Source organism: Vicugna pacos, chromosome 21, assembly GCF_048564905.1.
Source record: "Vicugna pacos chromosome 21, VicPac4, whole genome shotgun sequence".
In the NCBI taxonomy this organism is placed as follows: Eukaryota; Metazoa; Chordata; class Mammalia; order Artiodactyla; family Camelidae; genus Vicugna; species Vicugna pacos.
The window spans coordinates 23785088-23805439 of NC_133007.1; the positions used below are offsets into that span (position 1 = coordinate 23785088).

General features: G+C 42.3%; 1 protein-coding gene across 3 annotated transcripts in view; it reads left to right on the plus strand.

The window, feature by feature from the left end:
* The first annotated feature begins 169 nt into the window (after positions 1-169).
* The window catches only part of FCRL5 (Fc receptor like 5), a 28397-nt gene continuing 8214 nt past the window's right edge, over positions 170-20352 (plus strand). The window contains exons 1-9 of one of the 3 annotated variants that reach the window (XM_031689158.2): positions 170-337; positions 4757-4777; positions 6014-6250; positions 7225-7479; positions 7770-8057; positions 9642-9920; positions 12580-12858; positions 17819-18097; positions 19436-19714. In XM_031689158.2, the coding sequence (XP_031545018.2) occupies positions 307-337; positions 4757-4777; positions 6014-6250; positions 7225-7479; positions 7770-8057; positions 9642-9920; positions 12580-12858; positions 17819-18097; positions 19436-19714 (1948 nt within the window). In that variant the 5' untranslated portion in view covers positions 170-306. The remainder of the gene's footprint in view (positions 338-4756; positions 4778-6013; positions 6251-7224; positions 7480-7769; positions 8058-9641; positions 9921-12579; positions 12859-17818; positions 18098-19435; positions 19715-20352) is intronic. The other 2 variants (XM_015248995.3, XM_031689159.2) reach the window with 2 other exon arrangements.

Genomic DNA, 20352 nt, shown 5'->3' on the forward strand with positions numbered 1-20352 from the left:
GTACTTTCCTTAGGGTATTTTCTCAGCAATAGAAATGTGGGGCCATGTTTATGTGCTTTATAAAAACCCTAACATTTATTTTTTCACTCTGACCACAGGGCAGGAAATTTTGATTAGTAGTTAAATATGGGTATGTCCACTTCCTTTTTTCTGATTTACTAGGGCACCCTGCTCTTGAAAAAAGCAGTTTCTCAGCTGTGCTCCTTGAGGCTAGTGTGACAGTATACTACTGTAAGATCAAAACCAAACCTGTAATCCCTCAGAAAACCTCTCTTTTGTTCTCAGCCCTGGGCAGGCCAGGTCTTCATGCTGCTGTGGGTGTCGCTCCTTGTCCTGGGTAAGTAGAACCACTTAACATGGGCGCTGGGTGGGGTCGGGACAGCCTCTTTCTGCCACGGACCTAGCCTTTGCTTGGGGCTCAGCCCCTGCTCGGAGAGCTTTCCGATCTGGGGAGATTATATTCTCCAGCTTTACCACACAGCTCCTGGACTTCTTCCTTGAGGCTGAAGGACTGGTCAGAGCTGGATTAAAACTTTAACCTTACAGAGAAGGAAACCACAGTGACCACAACACTTAAGGATTTATTCTTTTTTTTTCCCTCCCCTCCAAGGGTTTATTCTTTTTTTTCCCCTCTTACAACAAATATTACTTTATGAAGTCCAAGAGGTGTATTATGTTTGCTTGTTCATATTGACTTATTCAAAGAAGACTCTACTTTTATTTCTGCGAAGGAAGTGTATTTATTCCCTGTATGATAATCACATGCTGGACATGGAGGACAAGTTTTCTAGATTGTGGTGCTGGACATGGAGGACAAGTTTTCTAACATGGAAGATGTCTCTTTTTGCACACAAATTCAAACCACAGCAGTGGCTGATAGATAAAGAACACAGGGAAGGGGAGGAGAGGAGGCGATTTGTAGGGGTAAGTGGGCAAGGCAAGGAAAAAACGTAAGACAGATGACACTCTTTCTCCTCCTCACCCAGGTTTGTTGAAGTATAACTGACAGATAAAAATTGTATATATTTAAGATGCACAAGATGATGATTTGATATACATATGTTATGAAATAATTACCAAAATCAGCTAATTAACATTTATATCATTTCACATAGCTGCATTATGTGTGTGTGTGTGATGAGAATATTCAGAATCAACTCTCCTAGCAAATTTCAAGTACATATTGTTATTAACTGTAGTCATCATATTGTACATTAGATCTCCAGTACTTATTTGTCTTATAACTGAAAATTTGTTTCCTTTGACCAGCATCTCCCCAGTTCCGCCACATCCAACTCACTAGCTGCCAACACCATTTTATTCTCTGCTTTTGTGAGTTCAACTTTCTCAGATTCCTCATATAAGTGAAATCATGCAGTATTTGCCTTTTGCTGTTTGGCTTATTTCATTTAGCATAATGTTCTCCAGTTTTATCCACGGTGTCACAATGGCAGGATTTCTTTCTCTTTTTAAAAAGTGAATAATATTCTGCTGCCTATATGTACCACATTGTCTTTATCCATCAATCAGTCAACAGACACTTAGATTATTTCCATATTTCAGTTACTGTGAATAATGATGCAATGAATATGGGAGTACAGGAATCTCTCTGAGATACTGATTTCATTTCCTTTGGATGCATACCCAGAAGTAAGATTGCCAGATCCTATGATAGTTTTACTTTTAATTTTTTAGGAACTTCCATACTGTTTTCACATAATGGCTGCATGAATTTACATTCTTACCAACAGTGTTCAAGGGTTCCTCACCAACACTTGTTATCTTTTGCCTATTTGGTAATAGTCATTCTAACAGGTGTGAGGTAATATCTTGTGGTTTTGATTTGCATTCCCTGATGATTGCTAACACTGAGCATCTTCTCATATACTTATCATACATTTGTATGTCTTCTATTGAGTATATCTATTTAAGTGCTTAACTGTTTTTAAATCAAGTTATTTGTATTTTGCTATTGATTTGTTTGAGTTCCTTAGACATTTAATATATTAACCCCTTATCAGATATAAGGTTTGCAAGTATTTTCTCCCATTCCATAGGTTACTTTTATGCTGTTGATTATTTCCTTTGCTGTGCAAAAGCCTTTCTTTTTGATGCAATCCTGTTTATTTTTGTTTTTGCTTTTGTTGTCTATGCTTTGGGGGTCATATCCAAAAACTCATGTCCCAGATCAATGCCAAGAAGCTTTCTCTCTATGTTCTCTTTTAGTAGTTTACAGTTTCAGGTTGTAGATTTAAGTCTTAATCTACTTTGAGTTGATTTTTGTACACGGTGAGCTATAAGGGTCCAATTTTATTTTATTTTTTCATGTGAATTGTCAGTTTTTGCAGCATGATTTATGGAGGAAGCTATCCTTTCTTTCTTGTGTGTTCTTGGCAACTTTTTTGAAGCTCGGTTGACTATAAGGGTGTGGGTTAATTTCTGGGGTCTCTGTTTTGATCCATTGATCTGTATGTCTGTTTTTTTATGCCAGTTTTGATTATTATAGCTTTGTAATGTAGTTTGAAGCCAGAAAGTATGATGTCTCCAGTTTTGGTCTTCTGGCTCAAGATAGTTTTGGCTTTTGGGGTCTTTTGTGTATTTATTACGATTTCTTTTTCCTTGTGATTACTGTGAGGCTTATGTAAAACATAACAGTCAACTTAAATTAAATAATTTATTTCAATCACATATTAAAAACTATACTTTTAGTCTCCTTTCCCCTATTTTGTTATAGATATCACAATTTACATGTTTTTATATTATGTATACATTAAACTATTGTAGCTACAGTTTTTTTTAATAGTTTTGGCTTTTTAAATTTTACATTAGCATTAAAAGAGATTTATATGCCACCATATAGGATGCTATGGTCTGAATGTTTGAGATGATAGGGCCTTTGGGAGGTGATTATGTCACGAGGGCAGAACCATTATGAAAGAGATTAGTGCCCTTATAAAAGAGGCCAAAGAGAGCCCCCTCTTACCTTCTTCTTTGTGAGAGTATAGTGAGAATATGGCTGTCTATGATGAAGTGGGCAGTACCAGAGATGAGCTCATGACATAGAAGAGCCTTGAACAAGGGCAACGTACAGGAAATATCTGTGTAACAAGATCTCAGTTAAACAATTGTCCAGGCAAAGTTACCAATGACAGTAAAAGTGGGTAATAAACTGTATGCCAAGTAGCTGGTAATGACTTTATGAAACAGAGAGAGAGTAGGAGCTGGAGGGGGCAGAGATGGAGTGGAGCACAATGTAAGAAAAATGGACCCCACAGATGGAAGCTGTATGGAATATTCCAGAAATAGGAAAAACATCCTAGTGTGCACCAAAGCAGAGTGGCAGGATAGGGTAATGGCCAAGAGTACGTGCTTTGTGGTCAAACAAGATGGGTTCAAGGAAATGGGTTAGAGACTTCATTCTGTCCTTAAATAGTTTCTAGTCTGTAAAATGGGGATAACCATAGAACTTTCCTCATAAGGATAGTGAGATTACATGGAATAATATGTGTGTATGTCTACCATATAGAATACACTCAGAAAAATATCAGCTACTTTTAATGTGACACAAAACCCACGGTGACCAAGATATTTAGGAAATGGCAAATAATCCGTTGTTCTGTAAATAACACTTAGATTTTAATTACATCTCCATCAGCCCCATGTGGACAGGAATAAGATCCTTCCTGCTCACTGCTGGATTCCATTGCCTTGTCCAGCTCCTAGCATATGATTGGCATTCCAAAACTTTCTCTTGAAGGAATGAAGCAAATCTGTCCCTCATCTGGAATATCGAATCAACTTATAAGCTTGTCAGTCTTGCCTCCTCTGTCTCTCCGTTACCCTTTGCGCAAACCTGTGTCCTCCTAAGGAGAGATACTAACTGACCTAGCACTCTAATTGAGTCATTACTCAACAAGTAGTATTCAGTACATATTTGTGGCATATCTCTCACGTGCACTGTTATAGATTCTGGGGGCAATACAGTGAACATGAGAAGTCCCTGTTCTCCCAGAGCTCCTGTTCTAGTCTCTCTGCTTCGTACTTGGTCTGCCTGGACTCCACGCATGGCCGGAGTGCTAAGTCACAGATTTTAAGCTTGTCACTCTCTTGCATAAACCCTTTCCATGGCTCCCACTGCTTTTATAATGAGCTCGTAACTACCTAATTTAGGCCTGTATGCCTCTCTGATTTCTGATCTCCCCTAAACTCCCTAGCTTCCAGAACCTCTCCTCCCCCAAACTGCACACCAGTGCTATCTCTTCTCTTCTGTGCCCTTTCTGCCTTGATTACCCTCCGCACCATCTCATTGCCTGGCTGATTCCTATATTCTCACTCACAGGTTTCTCAAGTAGCATTTCTTTCAGGTGTCCTTCATGGTCCGCCCACCGTCTTTGCCGCACACTCACACACACACACACCCTACACACTGGGACGGGCGGTCCTTCTGCCCTTAAGATGCCCCGTGTGTATTTCTATTACTGCACTTACACGCTGTATTATAATTTATATTATTTTGCTTCAGGTTTCTGTTTACCCTACTGATCAACTTCTTGCTATCTGAATCCATTTTTAAAATTCATCTTAAAAGTCCAAGCACAATGGTCAGTATATATAGACATTTGATAAATGACTGTTACTTTAAAAAATAAGTTTTTACAAAAAAATAATAATTGGATGGGGAAAATATAAACATTACCTTTGAAAAGCCAAATAATTCTTGCTCTGTGCTCATCTCTGGCTCCTTCTATTTTTACAGCTCCCGTCACTGGACAGTCTGGTGAGTACTTCTTTCTTATGTTGTTCAGTGTCCCTGGTAATAAATATGAAATATTTGTGACGCTTGTCTGAGGATCTCTAATACCTCCTGTTCTTGCTGAGGCCGGCAGGAATGTGAAAGTGTCACCTGGTCTACTGGCTTTGCCCAGGGGCCAGGATATCTACATGGCCATCCTTTAATGTAATGGTCATCCGTTAATCCTTCCTGGAAGAAGTGGTGAATGTCCAAGCAGCTGCTGGCCTTCACTAGGCCCTGCACTTGCTCCTATTACAAATGGGCCCCAGCTAACAAGGCAGACCATCTGAACCCCATGGCAATTGTGCAGGACTTGGGATAAGATATTCTCCAATCAGCAAGCCGCCAAACCCCTCTGAAAACATCACACAGTGGGGAGGCCAGCAGGAATGCTGCATTCGCTACAGTTTTAGGAGTAAAATCCTCCAGGAAATGTTCAAAGAGTAGAAGAACATCCAACAAATGGTCCCTTAAAAGGAGGAAATGCACAAAAAAGGGAAATTGGGGGAGATGACAAATCGTCTGTATCCCACATTTTTTTTTTTTGAATTCTGACCCTTACTGTGCTTCTTCTGGGTAGAGAATCTTGGATATTTGGGGACCCATGAAGAGCACGAACCCTTTACCACCTCCCTCCTGTCCAAAGTTGGCTGCCCCAGGTTTCATCCTTGACTAGATCACCTCTGGATTCCAGCTAATGATTTGTCCCTTCCTTGCTCTCCCACAAGTAACTATGATGGGATTTTTCTGGCATGATCTGTAAAATGAAGGCAAGCTAATATCTCAAACTTCTGTTAGTGCCCAAACCATGATATGCTTTATCCTTTTATGGAAAGTGCAAAATTGTGATTTAACAACTGCTTCGGAAGTTCTTCTGAGGCTATGAACGTGATGAAGTGGCAGGGGCAGGGGGTGACTTTTGCCAGGCTCCAGTTCCACAACAGAACAGCCAGCCTTGTTTTTCCCACTGACATTTGGCAGCAAATCCTGCTGACACTGCCCTTTTCAAATCACTTTGCTCATTGCCATCCCCTCAGCAATCATTGTTTACTGAGTGAGGTGAGTGCTCTGGTTGACACATGGCCTTGAGCAATCAGTGACCTTCCCTGTGGGATTACTTAGGGGTTCTCTAAAGCCAGGTCCTCCAGTCTATCCCTCACAAGCCACTGTGATGGGGATTGCAGGTCACTCCACCTCATGCTCTTTCTCTTTCCTCCACAGTCACGGAACCAAAACCTGTAATTTCCCTCCATCCTCCATGGACCACCGTTTTCCAAGGAGAGAGAGTGACACTGACTTGTAATGCATTTCACTTCAGTGCAAAGTACCGTTGGTACTTTGAGGAAACTTCATATGAAACCTTCAGCAACACTCTTGAAGTTCAAAATTCTGGAGAGTACAGATGCCAGGCCCAGAATTCACCCCTAAGTAATCGGGTGCCCCTGCTCTTTTCTCCAGGTGAGAAAGAAATGAAAGAAAAAAGAAAACTTTAGAAATAATCAAGTTACCCAGAACTCAGCTTGTATTTACTAAATTAAAAGCTATAGAGATAAGACCCAAGAATTTATATATTTTATAAACTGCTCAGGTAAAAGGAAATTTGAGAAACAATTTATTAGAATTGTTCCTGAATCTATGTATAGTTTTAAGCCTGTAAAATTAACTTGGAATAATAAGATGCATGAGGAGAGGGAGAGAGACAGAAAATTTTTGATTTCTATCCTAAAACCACCTGTTTTGAATTTGAAGCAGTACCTTTCTAGCTATGATGCTCTTTATTTTTTTTTTAACATTTTTTAGTGAGCTATAGTCATTTTACAATGTTGTATCAAATTCCAGTGTAATGCTCTTTACTTTAGTGAACAAGGAAGCAGTGTGGCAGCCAGGAGCAGAGGAAGTGCTTATCCTCTTTGACCTGACAATTCTGCTCTTAAAAAAATTACCCACTGAAATAATGATATATATTTACCACCAAAACTGAAGACAAACAGTCAAGAAAAGAAAGCTCATTAAATAAATTACATTACTAGCATGAAAGGAAAACTTTGTGGTCATCAGAAACCAGGTTTGGGAATGATGTTGATGAGCTGTTGATGATATAGAAAAGTATTCATGGCCAGGTAAGTGAAAAGCAAGTTATCAAATAGATAAATATTATTCTAATTCCATCAAAAGAAAAAAATACACATAGACTCATGTATACATGCACATAGGAAAAAGAACTGGAAAAATGTATACCAAAATCTGGGCAGTGAAATGATAGCAGATTTAAACTTACGTTTCTGCTTTCCAAATGTTCTCAAGGCAGATACGTTATTATTTTTAAGAATCCTTTTTCCCAGCCCTCATTCCTGTGAAATCTATTGGGATAATAATGAAAAGAAGGAGGAAACAATCAGATGAAACAAAGAACTGCTCTGTGTTTCCAACAGCCAACCTGATCCTGCAGGCTCCACTTGACGTGTTTGAAGAGGAATCCGTAGTTCTGAGATGCCAAACAAGGGCAAAAACAGGACTAAATGCTGTAATGCTGTACAAGAATGGAAAATTCCTGAAAGCCCTTGAAAACATCTCTGACTTCACTATTCATCAAGCAAGTCTGAAAGACAATGGTATATATCACTGTACTGGAGTTAAGGAAGATGGTCACTATGTTTCTTCAAACTCAGTGGAAATCCAAGTCCAAGGTAAAGACCTCATTATTTTGTGAGATAGGTTAGTCGAAAGGAGGACCCCTGAGACTGTAAAGGATAAAAAGAGTGGGCTGAAATACCGCTGAACCTCAGGGCACACTCCTACAAGGAACAGAGAAAGGTTCAACTGTGCTTTGGGCTGAAGGATGTTAGGGATCAAAAGTGGCGCCCCTCCTGCCTGCTTCTGTAAGCTCTGCTTGCTGGTGCTGAGGATGAATTGTGTTTTTCTCCAGAGCATTTCCAAGCCTCATGGCTCTGGGGTTTGTTGTGATCCTTTTCTCTAGAGCTGTTTCCACCCCCTGTGCTGACAGCAAGCCCCACCAACTTCATCGAGGGGAGGGCGGTGACCCTGACCTGTCTGACCCAGCCCGTTCCACAGAGGCCAAATGTACAGCTCCAGTTCCAGTTCCTCAGAGATAGCTGGACCCTGGAATCAGACTGGCGCAGCTCCCCAGAATTCCAGATCACCACCATATGGAGAGAAGACTCAAGGTCTTCCTACTGGTGCCAGGCACGGAGAGTGACTTCCCTTGTCCACAAAAAGAGCCAGAGATTCCAGATGCATGTGCAAAGTGAGTGTCAGTGGGTTCTGAGATCTGCTGAGACTGGGACTGGGAAGAGCCACGGAGAGTGTCTCACATCAGTTTGTGCCACTGGTCTATGTGGAAAGGGTTTCTCGTGCCTGTGAGGATGGGAGCAGTATAAGAGAAGAAACCCTAATTCTGTGGACATTTTAGAGGAGCTTATACCCAGAAAAGTCCAGAGAAAGAGAGATGGGTTTATTTTCTTTCTTTCAATATCGTGAGATATAATTCTTTCTTTTTCCTCTGAAGGTTCTCTTCCTAAACACCATTCTTACCCCTGGTAGGTCTGCAGGCATTAGCTATGAGCTATGGCAGAGCTCTTTGACTGGGCTGATTGGACTCTGCTGGGCCAGAGAGACAGACTCTAGAATGCTAGATGCCCGGAGCAGAGCACTTAAGAATAAGAAAACCAAAGTACAACAGCTTGGGGATAAATGGTTCCACTCGCTATCCTTAGGGATGGAGTTGTACCCACCATCAGTTTTCCCTAAGTCTCTGAGACTTTGCAGGTTCTCAGTCATGACTGCTAATCGATGGTCAAATGCCTCTTCTGATTAAATCTGACCTGCCTCAGAGGAAACGTGTTTGAGCATTAGGAAGGAGGCACAGTCTGGGGTGCATGCTTTCCTGAGTGAGGAAGGAGTGACAGTGGTAGCATTCTCCATAAATTCACTCTGGTTCCTAAGCAACAAAGAACGTTCTATGACCCTGTTTCTTCTGAGCTGCCCAGATTTGATTAATCTTTGTTCTCCAGTCACAGGCAGCAGGTGTTTCTTAGGTCACTGGTTTGGACTGGAAAATTGAGAGGTGGAGAGGCTGTTACCCAGCAGTTGCAACACAGTAATTTCTAGCACAGGATCTCCCCCAGCATAACTGATGGAGCCCCAACCTCAAGCCCTACTCTTTCTCTGTTCCCAGGTATCTCCCTTTGCTCCTCCAGCCCCACAGGATGACTCCAAAGGGCACTGCCCTAAGACAACATCGTAGTATAAAACCACAATCACCTGGAGTATGGAACACTTTCATCACAGATTTTGCCACTTTTAGGAGGGCTGTCATGGGTCCACCTCCTCTGACCTTCTGATAGGCAGAGGTGTTCAGAAGTGCGTGCTTGCGAGCAAGCTTACTGTATGTGTTAATGATGGGTCTCCAACTGGCCACTGCAGCTGCCACAGCTTCAGAACAAGCACCTCTGATGCCAAGTCGTTCTGTCTCCCGCACCATCCCCACCACCTCCTCCAAGCAGCACCGCTGTTGAGTCCTGGGTGTAATTTGCAGAATGGCTGGTCCATGCTCTAGCAGGGGATAGGCCGGGCATGAGGGGAGGGTGGGCAGGGTTGCCTCTACTCCTTGTGCAAGATGCTCCACAAGATCATTAGGAAGTAGAAGTTCTCCCAAACAATCAATGGAGGGATCACAGTCTCTCCACTTTCTCCCTCTTCCCAAAGAACAAGCTCAGCTCCACCCCAGGCCAACTTCTCTCACTGGATTAGCAATTTAGCTCTTTTCACTCTTCTCCAACCATGGGCACTCCAATGCCAACAATCCCACATGTCATTTTTATTCATTTAGGCGTTACTGCCGAAATCCGAATATACACCTACCCAGAGTTGCCACTTAAAGGGCAGAAGCTGGTTATCATCTGCTCAGTAGGTGGAATCCAAGAGCCCATCACATTCTTCTGGTACAAAAGAACCAACAAGCTGAGCCGGAGAACAAAGATTCATACTTCCTCAGAAAGAGAGTTCAGGATCCCTGTGTTGACAGACAGCCATGCTGGAGAGTATTGCTGTGTTGCCAGAAACCGTCACCAATCCTTCTTCAGCGACTTAGTGACAGTCAATGTGAAAGGTATGTCTGCTAGACAGCATCTGAGGAATGGGTTTTTGTGATGACTACGAGGTGGTCGGGTGGGAGTGGATGTCAATAGCCACCAATAGTTTACTACTCTCAACAATCTACCAGAACTTAGAGACCAGCAGGAGTTAGGATAGAAGGGTCTATGGGGGCTTTTGGAGGTCAAGAAAATACTCAGTGTTGGATATAAGGCTACACTCTTCATTTTTACAAATTACTTTTTCATTTAAATGCAATGGTTCCTGGGATAAAGCCAGAACAAATAGAATTTTGGAACCAGAATGATCTGGGACCATGTCTCTTGACAAGCCTCCTTAATTTAAGTATGTGCCATGACACTCCCTACTAACTTGCTGTCTCTTTCAGTCCCAGTGACACATCCTTTCCTTGTCTTCAGGGCTCCTAGGGCACAGGGGTGCTGGGAAGATTGAGCTAGAGCTTCAGAGTGCCACTGTGAAACCAATCCTACATCAGTTTTATCATGAGGCTGAAATCCTGAGGACCCTGGGTCCCTATAGTAGAGGAGCATCCATGAATCTCTCTGCCCACAGAATATCCTGGGAATGATTCCTGTGCTCAGACAATGGCCTGGGGACCCAGGCGGCAAGGAGGGGCCACTCTCATCAGAAGTGAGTTAACTCTGATCACCAGAAGTCACAGCCAGGGTCAGGGTGTAAGTGCCCCCCACAATCTAAAGACTGCAGCTACAGAAATTCACAGGCTTTTTTTGGCTCATATGACATCATGGCAGGCTCACTGCCTCTGCTTGGTAGACCTGAGCGCCTTGCTGTGACTACACTCTCAGGAACTCAGGAATACCTTAGAGTGGATTATCAACAGGAAAATGCACAGTCTGACCAAAATGTTCCTAACAAAGCTATGAAGACTTTCCAGAGTTTCCCAGATTCTGTCAGATCAGTAATCTCTGGCCAAAGAGAAATTGCAGAGCCCAGCATCACCTCATTTAGATGATACTCAGTCCTTGGTTTTCCTGTCAGTCAGAAAAAAAGTCCAGCCATTCCTGGTTCCAGCCTTCCTCCTACTGCTACCCAACAAGCCTTTACTCCCTTATCCATTTCCTGTTCTTCCTCAAGTCACCTATAATACGCTGCTTAAGCTGCCATAACAAAATACCACAGACTGGCTGGCTTAGACAACAGTTTATTTTCTCACAGTTCTGGAGGTAAAAAGTTCAAGATCAAGGTCCCAGTAGGATTGGTGGCTCTCTTCCTGGCCTGCAGCCACCTTCTCTCTGTGTCCTCACATGACCTTTCCTCTGTGCAGTCGGGAGAGAGAATTCTCTGGAATCTCTTCCTCTTCTATAAGGACACCAGTCCTGTCTGATTAGGGCCCCACCCTTATAATCTCATTTAACCTTAATTATTTTCTTAAAGGCCCTATCTCCAAATACAGCCACATTGGGAATTAGGGCTTCAACATACATATTTGGGAGGGACACAATTCAGTCCATAACACCATCCAAACGTCCCCATTGGCTCCCAGGTCTTTGAACAAGTGTCTCTATTGTGTGGGCCTTATTCTTCGACCAGTTCAGATACCATCACATCCCTTAATGTGTCAGCAGCACCTCTCTCCCGCTCCACCCTCCCTCACCCACCTTGGTCCCTGGCATCTGTAGAACTCACTGTTTTTCTCTCATCCTTCTCTGTCTTCCCAGATGCTTGAGTTTTCAGTCAATCTTAGTAGTTCCCAAATCATTTCTCTTTCCAAGGAATATGGAGATATCTGTCATCTGACTCAAGTTAATTATTGGCAATAACAATGTGAAAATCCATGTAGGACACAAGACAGGTAGTGACATGGTGTTTATGCCAAATATGTGACTGTGGTGGTAGGAAGAACCCCAGACTACATCACCTCCTCTCCCAGTATCTAATGCCATCTTACCTTCAAAGCTGTTGTGGTAGTTGTGGTAGTGAGAGGGAAACAGCTTCTACAGAGCCCTGTGCTGTTCCCTTCACTGCTGGGAAATTCCAGGCCCACTTTTAAGGAGACGATGTGATTCAGCACTGAACCAGAAGTCAGAAGACAGACTTAGGTCCTGTCAGGCCCTGGAAACAGCCTGCTGAGTGACCAGAGGTAGATTTCCTAACATCTTCCGGGCTCAGCTTTCTCACCTGTACGGTCAAGCTGGATGCAGGGAGATTATAAGAACAGAGGAGAGGGTCCTGAAAGAGTATGTGAATCTGGCAGGGAAAAGGACCCAGGGTAGAGCCCTGAAGTCCACCCCAGTGAAGGAAGAAATGGAGAGCAGGTACTGACAAGAAGACTCAGGATGGCTTGGGAAGGTGAGGGAAGAGCTCTTCCATGGTCATATAGCAAAGGGAAGGGACAAGTTATGTTGGTCTGGTGGCAGGAAAAGAATGGACCTCTTCCCTGAGAGCATCATTTCCTCTGGAAAATGGGAGAAAGGTCACCTAACAAGGGGCCAGGAGAGGAGAAGGGGAGAAGGGGCCAGGTCTGATGTGAAAGAGAAAGACCAACATGGAGAGGAGGAACGAGCTGAGGAGAATAGCCTGGGGGATGCTGGGCTGCCCCAAGGGCCAGTGGAGAGGAGACCTGACACTTCATTAGCCACTGATTGAAACCTACAGGCAGAAGCAACAGTTGACTAAGTTTTTCTCTCCCCCAGTTCCTGTGTCTCCTCCCATCCTCACCCTCAGCCCTCCTGGTGCCCGGACTCTTGAAGGAGATGTGGTGACACTTCTCTGTGAAGTTCAGAGAGGTTCTCTGCCCATCTCGTATCAGCTTTTTCGTAAAGGTGTGTTGCTCAAGAAGATAGGAGCCACTTCATGGAGGACAACCTCCTTTCAGTTATTTCTGACTGAAGAACATTCTGGAAACTACTACTGCACAGCTGACAATGGCTTTGGTCCCCAGCACAGTACAGCCATGAGCCTCTCTGTCTATGGTAAGCCTTGGATGGCTGCTGCTGAACCATCCTTGACCCTGATCCCTCTTGCACCAATCCCTTCAAAGCTCTGCGTGGATCTTCCAGTTTCCTTCAATCAACCTAATGCCTCTCTTAGCTCCTTTCTCGTAGAACCAGCTATCTGTGGACCTCAGTCCTCATTCAGCACAGGCTCAGCCAGACCCCTCAGATAACTCAGCATATTCCCCAGCTTTTGCCAAGTGAATTTTTTCCCTCAAATTATCTTCTCATGCCCTGTACGCTCAGTCTCCAAGCCAATTTCTCTTAACTCGATTCACAGAAGCATCTCCTGTTTCCCCACTGACACGTATTAATTTAGCTACAAGCACAGTCATATGGACAGAGAGTGGGCAAGACTTTACTTTCTCTAAAAAGTTCTGGAGCAGTTTAAGCTCTCACAATAGGTTTGAAGAGGGCTGAAGTTGAGGGGAAGGGAGGAAGCAGCTTCCTGGAAAACAGCTTGTTGGTTTTCTGGGGTTTCCAAGATCCCTTGTCTCAACCCATTAAAATAAGTGTCATTTCATTGTAGTTTGTCTTTTAAATTTTTGTTGCAGTATGACATACATTTATAAAAGTATACAAATTATAGGTGCACAGCTCATGGTTACCCATGTACCCATGAAAAAGTGTCATTTTAGGAGCAAAATTGCTTCTCTTTACACCTGGATCTTTGTTTAGTAGAGAGTGAAAGTTCACTTTTTCTTCTCAGAAAAGCAGAAGTATGGGTAGAAAAAATCTTGCTTTTGGTACATCGGCCCATTTTAGATCACAAGAAAAGATACCCCAGTATCTCCACAAAGCACTGGTTACAAACGCAGGTTTTCTGGTTCTCATTTCTATTCTTCTGCTTTTGTATTCAACACATTGTAGCTCAGTGGGCAAGGATGTGTTGTAGGGATAGCCAGGGGGTAAAAACAAATAAAACAGGTTATACTGGTACCTAGTGTTCTCTACTTCGAGGTCCATCGCCTACTTTCTTTCTGTGTCTTTCTGCCCCATTGCCCTAAGCGTTTTCCCTTCTCCATCCCTGTATCTTGTGGCTTATCTTTACTCAAACCTTCTGCTAATTCCAGCATTAACTGCCTCAGACTTCTGAGTATGATGTTCCTGCTGCGTATTTCAGTGTCTGCCCCACCTGCCAATGCTGTATGACTCACTGCCAAGACAGTGGCTCGAACTAGTCTTCTAACTAGCCTAACTAGCCGAGATACCACATAGGCCACTGGCAAGTCCGTAGGTGCAAAGTTCTTAGACCAACTGCCCACCTCTAGCTCAACAGAGCTGGAAAAGTCCCTCCCCTGACTGTCCCCTCTGAGGAATGATGGCCAAGATAGTAGGGTGTCTTGGGACAACATGACATCACTATGTTTAAGAAAATGCTTTTTCTAAGAAATTTCTATGTACAACAGGAACTCTGAGGTTTCCTAAAAAGAGCCAATGTACACACACAAAAAAAAAACAACCTGCTTGGGTTGTCTGATATAAGTGTAGGTCAGAAAACCTGAATTCTAGCTCCAGCTGTGAAAATACTAGTTCATAATTTGGGCAAAACTTTTAAACTTTCTTTGTCTTACTGTTTTTACCTTCTGTTGAGAGTTAGATAAGACAGTATCCTTTAGAGCCCCAGAATTCTGTGATTTGAGTTGGAATAGGAACCCAAAGGCCATGAATTCTTGAAGTTCTGGAAGAAATCAAGTGAGGGAAAAACTAAGCAATACTCATCGAAGCCCCAGACAAGATGACCAGGGAAATCTGCAGGTGCCCCAAAGCTGGGCTTGTTTACCTGGCAAAGCAAGGGAGAGCACCACCTTGACAGAGTCCCATCACCCCTCCTAGGGGGGAGTCAGGGGAGGTACTTTTAGGGTTTGGGGAGCGGGGAATAGTCAGAGTGGGATTGTGACTGTAAGAGCGGTCCGGGCAGAATTTGTAAATTAAGCGAGTTGTTGTCTGTGGTCTTAGAGATCCATGAGTTCTTTTGGAATTCTTATTACTACGGTCCTATCTTGGAACATATGGATCTGAAAGATCTCTTGCTCCTTGATAGCTCTTGTTTCAGGTCATGGAATTAAAACATGGCTAAAGGAAGACATCACCCACCCCAAAAATTGTTGGCCAAAGAGATTATCTAAGAAATGTAAAAGCTCTGAGACTTAGACTCCAAAGCCTGAACCCAGGAAAGCCCCAAGCCCTAAGACATCCTCTGTCTCATTATCATGTTGTACTTTCTTCTCAAACTTAGTAATATCTAAAACCTCTTTATTTCCTGTTTCATGTCTATATCCCTCAACACCAGAATATAAGCCTCATGAGAATGAAACCTTACCGGTTTTCATCTGCACCTCATCCCTGTGCCTACTTGGTGTCTGGCACAGAGTAAGTCCTCAGTCAGCGTTTGTAATTCCATGAACAAGTGGTGAGATGAGGAAGAAGAGAGCAGGGAGAGAACACTGATCTTTGCATCTGCTAATATCAACTGAACAGACATAAATGAGCCCCATATTAGCAAACAAGTAGTCCATGAGCTGAGAAACTTCACTGTGAGCCATGCAGACTTTCTGGCAGAATAATGTTTTTTATTTTTCCCCAAGGGAATATACCCCAAAGAGAAGACATGGGAATTTCATGGGAATGTGATCTGTTAAGATATACCCAGTTTGAATTTATCAATAGCCCTAGGTCACTGAAACACACACACACACACACAGAGCATTCTCAAACAAATACAACACTCTGAATATAACTTTATTTATTGAAAGATAAGGCATAAACAAACAAACAAAAAAGTCCAATATGGGAATCTCTGCATTTAAAATTATGAGAAGGAAAGAAAGGGCACACAATCCATAATACTTTTCAAAAGAAGAATTGCTTTAGGAAACGGAAAAAAATTCTTCTGGATATTCTTGATACAATTAAAGAAAAATACAGATTCCATCAGGGGAAGTACAAAGGGGAATTTAAGTTAAAGAAGAGATGATAAGATAACAGAAAAAATACGTATGTCTAGCAGAGCTCAGGAGAAAAACCAAAGAAAATAACAAAGCTATTTTGGAAATAAAATCCAAAGTTGAAGCAGAAAGAAGAGAATTCTGAAAGCTATTAATAGAATGGAGAATTGGTTTGAGGAAATAATATAGAACGCAAAATAGAAACACACAGAAGAAGGTAAAAAGAAAAAGAAATTAAAATATGGATGTCAGACAATGAAGACCACAAATGTGGGAAATTAAGGTCTTTAGGTTTGAAAATCAAATTGAAGAGAAAAACAAAACTCAAAGATGTAATAAACAAATTTCCTGAAGTGAAGAAAACTTGAATGTGTAGATCAAAAGATGTATCCTAATGAGGTTATTGAACTTGAAGGCTAAAAATATAGTTATGTGTGTGTGTATAATCACGACAAATTAAAAAAGTAGTCATCTCAGAAAGAAAACATACTAAGCTGGTCTCAGACTTTCCACAGAAGTCAATACTAAAAGAGAGGAAGAGTGTCTGGACTTACACTTTCAGGGAGGGATGAGAACTGAGAATTTTATATCAAATAAAAAAGACATTTTCAAACATTCAGAGATTCAAACTTAGTACCCATTAACCCTTCTTAAAATAGTACTTGATGACAAACTCTAGCTAGCCAAGGTTTGAATCAGTATGAAAGACTCAAAACAAGGAAACTGTGATATGGAAAGTGAATACTGAATCTCTTCAGACCAGTATTTCTCAGCTTTGGTTGTATATTAGAATCACCTAGGAACTTTGGAAAAATAACTTATTACTAAGCCTTCTGCAGATGAATTAAATTCAGAATCCTCAGCTGGGACCTCAGAATCCATATGGTTACCGAATAGAAAGGAACTATTATAAATGAAAAAAGTGTAAAAAATATATGTAACAAAGAAAAATCAGTCAGAGGGAGAAGAAATAAAAATAATTTTCTCATGATTATTATTTCATAATGAAGAACAAAAAATTGACTTGATAATTTAGAAAAACTAATGACAGATTTCAAAATTTTCATTTTGTAAATAATTTCTGAATTCTTTATAGACTGCAGCTCATCATTAATGGATTATGGGATTATAGTTCACTAGCAGTCCATAAAAAAAAAATCAAGTAGTAAACTATAAGGTCTTATGGGAGAGAATGAGTCAATCTTCACATGGAACCACTGTACAGTTTAAGACTAGGAAAAGAGAAATAATAAAAAAAAATAAGCCTGTGCAGTTATATGACTGTATTTGATCAGAGTGTGAGGAGCAGAAACTCTTATATATTATTAGTGCAATTGTAAATTGGTTGAAACTTTTTGAAGAACAATTTAGCATTACATATCATTATTTGAAATGCCCATATCCCTCATCCTAGAAATCCCATTTTTAAGAATTTATCCTAAGAAATGCACTGACAAAATACAATTTTATATGTATATATATATATATATATATGGATTGGGTAATGTGGCAGTTATTTGAAATTAGAAAAAAATACCAACCTAAAGATGCATAATGGGGAATTGCTTAAGTGTAGTACAGTAAATTCATACAATGGGATGATTTGTGGTTGTTAAAATAAGCAATAATACCCCAAATTATCGAATGTTAAATTTAAAAGAGTTGCATTTTTGCATGTAAATTATACTTCAATAAAGCTGATTTTTTTTTTTTTTTTAGTGAATGAGATAGACTTTAAGTAATAACACAGACTGATGCCCATGGTATTTTGCTAAGGGGAAAAATCAGGTTGTAGACCAGTATACATACATAGTGACTCCATGCTTGTATGTGGGAGTTTTATGCATTTATGTATGTGGTGATATGAATGAGTGTTCTTATACGTAGAAAAGATCTAGAAAGTGTCACCAAATAATCAACAGAGGTAATCTTTGGAAAATAAAGGCAATGGGGAAAAATCCTGGTGTCCACTAACTCATTTTTGTCCTCAGTTCCAGTGTCTCGCCCTGTCCTCACCCTCAGGACTCCCAGGGCCCAGACTGTGGAGGGGAACATGGTGGAGCTTCACTGTGAAGCCCAGAGAGGCTCTCCTCCGATCCAGTACCAGCTTTTCCATGAAGATGTCGCCCTGGAGAGCAGCTCCAGCCCTTTTGGCAGGGGAGCAACCTTCAACCTCTTTCTGAAGGCAGAGCATTCTGGGAACTACATCTGTCAGGCCAACAATGGCCTGGGGGTCCAGCGCAGTGACACAGTGTCACTCAGTGTCAGAGGTAAGTGGACCCAACTACAGCACAACCAGGGGCCAACCATCTACCCCACCTTCCCCAGGAGCCGAGTTTGGAGGTACCCCAGCGCCATTTGCTGTGTGACATCATTGCAAGCCTGCTGCCGACACAGCCTCCATCGGAGAGTTCTGTATTGTACATTTTCGGGAACTTGCACCTTCCCTTTGCTTGCTTTATCTCTCCTACTAGCAACACTACGGCCATCGTGACTAAAATTTCCCTAACGTAGGAGTAAAGGCTTTTACAACACAAACTGCATCCTGGCCAAGAATGATCAGCAAAAAAGGAAATTATAAAGTTCAGCGTGTCTCACCTCAGAAGAGATTTCGTTGGGGTTTCCTCTGCCTGTCAGTCAATAAAAAGGCCAGCTCATTCTTTCATCTGCTTGTGAATTTCTCTCTAGCTTCTCCTGCCCCTGTCCCAGAACAGCTCAGACCCCTCCCAAAACTCTTGCTAGAAGACTTCTCAACATCGTTCCCCTGACTCTTACCTGTCATTCAGCTGGAGCACGCTCTCTCCCACCCAGCCCTCTCGTGGACTGATCTAGTCGTGTCCACTTTCAGTGCAGGCTTGACACCTCACCCATAGTCTTCCTCTCCACCCTGCAATCCTCCCATCGCTCCATGACTCTAATGTCCACATGGATGAGCCACTCACTACCACGGCTTGTCATTCTTTCCACATCAGCCACCCACTCCCACACGCATACATGACTCCGGTTGCCCGACCACAACCTCCCATCATTCTACTTGCTTCTTCCACTCCTCCAATCACTCAGACTCCAACAGAACCCCCAGTTCACTAGCACTTTGACTTCCTCCCAGACAATCGCACCCTTGACTTCCACCACCATGTCGAGTGTCTCTGTACCCACCCAGTAACTTATCCCTCCTCTTGCTAAGGTACAGGATAGAAGACTGTGCTTCCGATGAAAAGTGAAAATCCCTATCTGATCTCTAGAGTCCACCCTTTCCTGTATTCTCAAGAAACAACTGAACAACCAACTGTCCCCTTCTCTCTTATGTCCCCCAGCATCTCCTGCTCTGTAGGATCCTTCCCGTTGACATTTAACACACTACATCTCTCGTATGTCTAAGAAAAACCTCCCACTTGAGACTGTATATCAAAAATACTCCAAACTATATATAACACTATGCAAATGATGCTATTTCTTCAGATCTGGAGAAATCATAGCTGAATTCTAAGAGATGTCACAAGGCCATTAAAAACTGAGAAAAATATTTTCCTGTTTGAAATGTTTTGTCTATAGAGGAACATATTTAAATAGTAAGAAGTAACAATTAACTATTTTTCTTCCCTCAGTTCCAGTGTCTCGCCCTGTCCTCACCCTCAGGACTCCCAGGGCCCAGGCTGTGGAGGGGGACATGGTGGAGCTTCACTGTGAGGCCCAGAGAGGCTCTTCCCCAATCCTGTACCAGTTTTTCCATGAGGATGTCGCCCTGGGGAGCAGATCCAGCCCCTCTGGAGGAGGAGCGCCCTTCAACCTCTCTCTGACGGCAGAGCATTCTGGGAACTACTCCTGCAAAGCTGACAATGGCCTGGGGGCCCAGCGTAGTGAGGTGATGACACTCAGTGTCATAGGTGAGTTGGCCCTGCCCACAAGCAGCATAACCGAGGACTGACTGCCTTCTCTCCCCGGTAGCTGAACTGAAGCTCCAGCACCCCTATGTGCTGGTGTGACAGCCCAGCATACTTCCTGCCTATAGAAGCTCCGTTTGAAAGTCTGGGATCCTTCCCGTGGCTATAGTCTCAGGAATCTGGAGCTTCCCAGCAGCATCATTCAAGAAGTCTTCTCAAATGGGATCAAATGCAAAGAAGATTTTTAGAACACAGACTATATTCCGATCTGCAATTATGATACAAAAGGGAAACTAAAGAATTCTAAGTATAGTCTTTCTTCTCCAAAAAAGGTTTGGCCATTCTTTACGCAGGTTTTTGTTTGTTTTTGTTTTTTCATTGACTCCCAACAAGCTGTTGCATTTCTTTCACTAACAGGGGTATAAATATGCCTCACATTCTGTATTAAAATTCTATGTTAACATTAGCTAGGTGCTGGCTTTAAGGGCATACAATCGATCCAAGTTAGTTTATAAAGTAATTCTTAAAGTGGTGGGGACACAGAGGTGAAAGCAGGATGACATGGAATGGAAATGGCCACCCATCAATCAAATTCCTTCATCCCCTTAGCCATCCTTTGACATCTTGGTATTAAGTGCAAT